The 6,000-nt window shown below is 31.6% G+C and overlaps 1 protein-coding gene across 1 annotated transcript; it reads left to right on the top strand.

Moving 5' to 3' along the window:
- Nucleotides 1–2,541: 2,541 nt before the first annotated feature.
- Nucleotides 2,542–3,677, top strand: LOC107795732 (putative phytosulfokines 6). Its single transcript, XM_016618408.2, has 3 exons — nt 2,542–2,793; nt 2,923–2,990; nt 3,377–3,677. The coding sequence occupies exons 1-3, from the start codon at nt 2,700–2,702 to the stop codon at nt 3,485–3,487; spliced, it is 273 nt and encodes a 90-aa protein (XP_016473894.1). The 5' UTR covers nt 2,542–2,699; the 3' UTR covers nt 3,488–3,677.
- The last annotated feature ends 2,323 nt before the right edge of the window (nt 3,678–6,000 follow it).

Here is a 6,000-nt window from a genome sequence, read left to right as displayed (position 1 = left end):
TACTCTCCAAAACGGGAGTACACAAAACCACAAAGGTTTTAGTTTGCAGAATAATAAGAATAATACAAATACAGAAATAAATATTAAATTCCTTAAGATTGTTAGTCCCGCCAATATTGCTGTATTTGTAAATAATAATTCTGCAAAATATAAGTTATCATAATGAAACAGTAATTAATTCGAGCCCACTGAATTCATAGTGTTTCCTTAAAGAATTTAATCCCCTCCTAGTACCCAAGGTAATAGATTATTTCCTCCCAGGATAGAACGAATCACACACTGGTGTAGCGGTACTTCAAACCCCAGTGTTTCAGCGAACACAAAGTTCGGTAGCAAATCACACTTATAGTTGCTTTGTTTGAAGTTAAAACAATGCAGAATGAAGGAGTAGAAACTCGGAAAATCGTATGAAAATGCTGAGAGGAAGGAGTGCAATGTATAGCCAAATCTGTTGAGCGATTTCAGTTTGTGTCTTGTGTGTTGTGTGTCTTTTTTCAACAGCTGCTGCACATATATATAGCAGCCAGTGTTGAAGAAGAACAATCGTCCACCCTCCATGGTGGAGCAAGTATTAGCTTGTTTGTGGAGCAAGCACAATCATGGTGGGAAGAGCATTAGGCGACTGCCTTGTGGTCAATACACGGATTGGAAAATATCCGTTACAAATGCGGATAATCTTACCAAAAAATTAATCAATCAATTGACCGAAGCCGAGCCGAGCGAGCGACGACGACGACGCTTGCTTTCTTCTTAACTCTTTAAGAGCTACAAGAAGAGCAATTATATATATACCCACCAAAAATCTCTTCCTCTTCCAATATGGGACAATGTCTCATTGTCAAGAGGGGAAAACTTAAAATTTTACTCAAAAATTTCATTTTCCCTTCATTTCTCATTCACCCTCATTTTAAGAGTATTTCACCTTAAAAACAAAAACCTCAGACATACATTTCTCTTAAGTACATAATATATTACTCAAGAAGCTTAGCCACAAACTTATCCGTACAGTGGTTTAACGTTAACAATTAACAATGGGAGAATTCTTTCTCTTCGTTATTTTTAGTTTTAACTTTTTCATGTCAAAATAAAACCTCTCCTTAATTTAGTTAAAGCACGCCTTCAACTTTTTACAAGAAAGTCCTTGTATTTTCTTCTCTCCAGTCTCAAATATTATTGGTTTCGGTAAACTAAAGCAAAAATTAATAGATAAATAAAGATTAAATGTGCCCTTTCATCTTATTGTACAAATGGAATAGCCTATTTATACAAAATGGTAAAAGGGCTTCTATGATCATCCATCATAGAATTTGCGTCTCCTATATAGTGGGATAAAACGCTCTCTGATAAAAACGACTCTATATTTAGAACTCGAACTCGTAACTCTGATTAAAGATGAATGAGTACTTAGTATTTGTTTACCCGTAAAACGGTACAATTGAATTTGTAACATATTTATGCACACGTGAATTAATTGTATCCAAAAATTTAAAATAGATAAAAATAGAATCAAGATATTGAAAATAACTCAAAAGAAATACAAGCCTGGTTGTATGATGAGCCTCTCTAGAAGCGGTAATAAGAACAATATTAAGAACAAAAGAAAGCAAGTAATTTTATAAAATGAGAGCAAATTATAGCCTTTCAGTAGAGATGATTTTTCGTGTCCCACTATGGACACAAGTTTTCCAATTTATATCTCTATCCAGGGAGACAAGATCCACAATCAAGCGCTTCTTGATGAGAATAGAACCACTATTGATGGATGTATAACGATTGATCATTAATATAGAGATTCCTTGTAACGGCTGCTCATTGAATGTTGTATTTTCCAACCATTGTCTTACTTTCAAACCTTCGTTCTCAGTTTCAATGCCTTCAGAACTCACTCAGCACCGGTTACATGCTCGTATTCGGTACCAACTATTTGTTGACTCACATAATACATGTCCTCAGTTGCACGTGTCATCTAGCCATTCGTCTAATTGTCATTAACTAATTTACCCCATATAGTATTTACTACTCCACCACAATCCTTCCCGGTAACTAGGGGTGGCAAACGGGCGGGTCGGGGTCGAAAATGAATAATTCAAAAAACGGATAAATTATCTGACCCGACTCATATTTAATACGGATAAAAAATAAATTATCCGGCGGATAATATGATTATCCATATTATCCATGGCTTATTGAATATGATCACTCTTGGGAGAATTCCTAGTCTCTCAATCTTGAGGAGTCCCCAATTTGAAGCTTCACAAATGTAAAAGTTAAACTCATTAGTTATCCATTGGTTATCCATTTTCTAAGTGAATAATATGATTCTTATCCATATTCGACCCGTTTTTAAAGTGTTTATTATCCAACTCATTTTTTAATGAATAATATAGACGGATAACTATTTTTTTTAAACATTTTGACGGCAGTGCTGATAACCATGTGGTATCCAAGTTCATTTGATATAGATAGCAACTATTAACTAACGAGAACATGAGTAATTTCAAGTTTTCTTTTCTTTTCCTTTCCTTCTCGTGTTTTGGCTTTTGACTAACAATTTAATTAGTGGCATTCTCTCCAAATTCTTGCTATTTATACAACTCCCACCTGCTCTATTCTTCTATCCCCTCCTCTCTCTTCTCTCCTCTCTCACACAGATATATACACAATAAAAGAAGAAATAAAATCAAAACCAACCAAAGGCAATGGAACAAAGAAATATTCTATTTCTTCTTACTCTTCTGGTTTTGCTTATTTCCTACACAACGTCAGCTCGTCTTCTGCCTACAAGTTCTCAAGGTATGGAATGTTTTTATCTTTTTCTTTTCCTTTTTTACCCTGTAATTAGTTTCTAGTTTTTACATGCAAAGCTCGAGGCATGAAGTTTCCAAAAATAAATTTTAACTGGTAATTAATTACTTTCAACAGATAATCAGAAGATTAAATCTAATGGAATTAGCTATCCAATTTCCTCACAAGTTGAAGACTTCACCGATGTAAGTTCTTTTTCTATCTTTTTCCTCTTCTGTAATATCATGACCTTAAATAGACCGATATAGAGTCAGGATTTGAAGTTTATAAGTTCGGGATTTTAGTACTTTTAAGTTACTAGGTTTTAAATTAAAAAGTTATATATATTTGACAATTTTTTTTTAGACAAATAAAAGGTTTGAACCAAAACTATTGGATTCTACTTGTCGCTGCCAACGTAGTCAATGAGAATTTATATAGTCAACCTTAATACGCTTGGACCTGAAGCGTACTTGTTGTTGTTGTATATCAAGCTTTAAGTTCACATAAATTCTAGTTTGTAATTCTCTCTTTTTTTTTCTTATTTTGTTTTTATTTTAATTTTTTCCCTTTTTGGTATATTTTTCAACAGCTCATGGGGATAGAAGAATGTGAAGAAAAAGATGAAGGTTGTTTCAAGAGAAGAATGGTTGCAGAGGCTCATTTGGATTACATTTATACTCAACACAAGCCAAAGCCTTGAATTAAAGAACTTTTGTTAAAGGATGATTAGTATTCTCTATAGTTTGTATCTACAAATTACACTACTTAAAGAACTTTGTTAATCTCTTGAACGTGAAAATCATACTCCGATTGTATTAATTTCCATGTATTATAAGATGTAGTACTATGTTTTGTGAGCTATGAAGGTAGTCAAAAGTTTTGATATTTATTACTTTCGTTTAGTGGTGGGCGTTCGGGGATTTCGAATTGGATATAAAAAATTCGATTTTGATTTTTGATTTTTGATTTTTGGATTGAAGAAATGATAATCCAAATCCAATCCAAATAAGCTCGGATTGGATTGGATTTTTTAAATCCAATTTCGGATTACGTCTTGGATTTTCGGTTTTAAACTTATAAGTTGAGATGTTTCTTCTTTTTATAAAAATGAATATCCAAATGAATTACTCATGTTAAATAGCTTGAAAAGTTAATTCTCACCGTAATCATTCAAATAAAATATTCAAGTAATGAAATTATTATCAATGAAATGTCATATAGATATTAATACAACTAATAAGAAGTAACAATAATAAACTGTAAAACCATGTCCAAATAGAAATTATTCTGACAGTAACTTTGTAACTAATGTTGAATATATGATAGTATCTAATGAGCAGGGTATTTGAACTTATTACTATTGTCATATGGATAATGGACTAAATATAAAGTATAAAATTTTCGGATTTTCGGATATCCAAAATTCGAAGTACCAAATCCGATATTCAATCCAAAATTCAAAAAAAATAAAAATTAAACCCGAAATTCAATCCATAATCCGAAAATTCAAACCAAAAAAATTGAATTTCGATTTGGATTTCGGGTTTGTTCAAACTATGTCCACCCCTAAATGGAGTTTAAGAAATAAAGAAAAAAAATCAAAACTTGATCTAAAATAAACCATAAAAGTTTATGTAGCTATATATCATCTCATAACATTACCTTTTCCAATGATAAATGCACAGCTGGAAATGGTATTTTACATATGTTTGAGAAAAAATCTAATTTATTGCTTTCTTTAGTTATTTTATTCAACTTTGGAATGGTTCTAATTATGGAGAATTGAAATAATCCGGCGTCAGAATAAGATACAAACATTTGATAATTATTCTAAATTATTAGTAGGTTAATTAACTTTGACAATATTTCAAGTCCAAAAACAGAAAATCCTAACATTTTAGTGATCAATCGTCACAGCGTAAAGATTAAACGGACTATCACATCTTTTCTCTCAATTTACTTATTTTGGTGGTGGCTTATTTTCTTTATCTTCTTTTTAATCATATTCAGTCCGTTATTGTGCTTTTAGATAACGAAAAGATCTTTGTTCCTAATTAGATGTCTCGAGCTTAAATCTTAAGTATGATTTGCCTTTATTAAGGAATATTTTTACCTTCAATGTGAATTTGCAGGCACGAATTTCAAATTTAATCAGGACCCAATATAGGTACAGAAACTCGAATCAAAAAATCACAAAAGAAAAAAGATAGAAGAAAGAATATGGAAAGAATGTGGAGTATACTAGTATTGAACTTCCAATCCAACTCAAATAAACAAGAAGTATAACATTAAAATAAATCATCTTTAATTCGATGTTGTGTATTGAAATTCTTTTGCCGGGGTGGGGGGGGGGTGGGGGGAGACCTTGTAGGGGGCTCAATTCCCAAGGCTTTTATATTGGGTTGGTGGATTAAATTATTTCTGAATAGAAAGAACACAATTCACAAGGGGACAGCGGCATGAGAAAAAGGGTCAATTTCAAATTCCAAAATTGAGAAAATTGGTAGACCCACAGTTGACCTTTAGCAGATTCCTTCAATTATTGCACTTGTCTGCTTTCTTCCCTTTAAGTCCATAATAATAATAATAATAATAATAATAATAATAATAATAATAATATGTACTACTCCTATCTATCAGAAGAGCAAACTCCTATATTGGTATTAGGGTCTTATCTTCTAACAGCTGTCGATTTAAATAGTAGAATGTACAGAGACCACAATAGTAGAATGTACAGACCGATCTGGTTTCAAATCAGTCGTTAATTCAACACTTGCTATAACCTCTGGTTCGTCGACCGGCAGAAGTGCTTTTTCAATTTGTCTGTGGGTTTAAATAAACCCGTTGCTCAAAAAAAGCGTTATCAAAACTGATTTTTAAAAAAAATGCGCGTAGTCAGATTATGATTAATATATATATATATATATATATATATATATATATATATATATATATATATATATATATATATACACAAATGTTTCGTGTTCTTGATATATGTTTTATTCTCACGTTTTTGTATATATTTTAACTTTATATTAATATAAATTACGACTCAGAACATTATTACTATTAATATCTAGTACTCAAGTTTCAGCAGCAGACTCCTATTCGATACTATTATTTTCAACTTTTAGGTTATATTTTTACAAATACATTTTCTGCTGACTAATCAAATACACTTCAATTAGATTCTCTTTCGGACATGCATTT

This window comes from Nicotiana tabacum, chromosome 2 (genome assembly GCF_000715075.1).
Source record: "Nicotiana tabacum cultivar K326 chromosome 2, ASM71507v2, whole genome shotgun sequence".
Classification (NCBI taxonomy): domain Eukaryota; kingdom Viridiplantae; phylum Streptophyta; class Magnoliopsida; order Solanales; family Solanaceae; genus Nicotiana; species Nicotiana tabacum.
This window is presented reverse-complemented; position numbering and strand designations above follow the sequence as displayed.

Coding starts and splice junctions, on each gene's coding strand:
- LOC107795732 (XM_016618408.2), top strand. CDS start 2,700: ATGGAACAAAGAAATATTCTATTTCTTCTTACTCTTCTGGTTTTGCTT. Junction 2,794..2,922: donor TCTGCCTACAAGTTCTCAAG/GTATGGAATGTT, acceptor TACTTTCAACAG/ATAATCAGAAGATTAAATCT. Junction 2,991..3,376: donor AAGTTGAAGACTTCACCGAT/GTAAGTTCTTTT, acceptor ATTTTTCAACAG/CTCATGGGGATAGAAGAATG.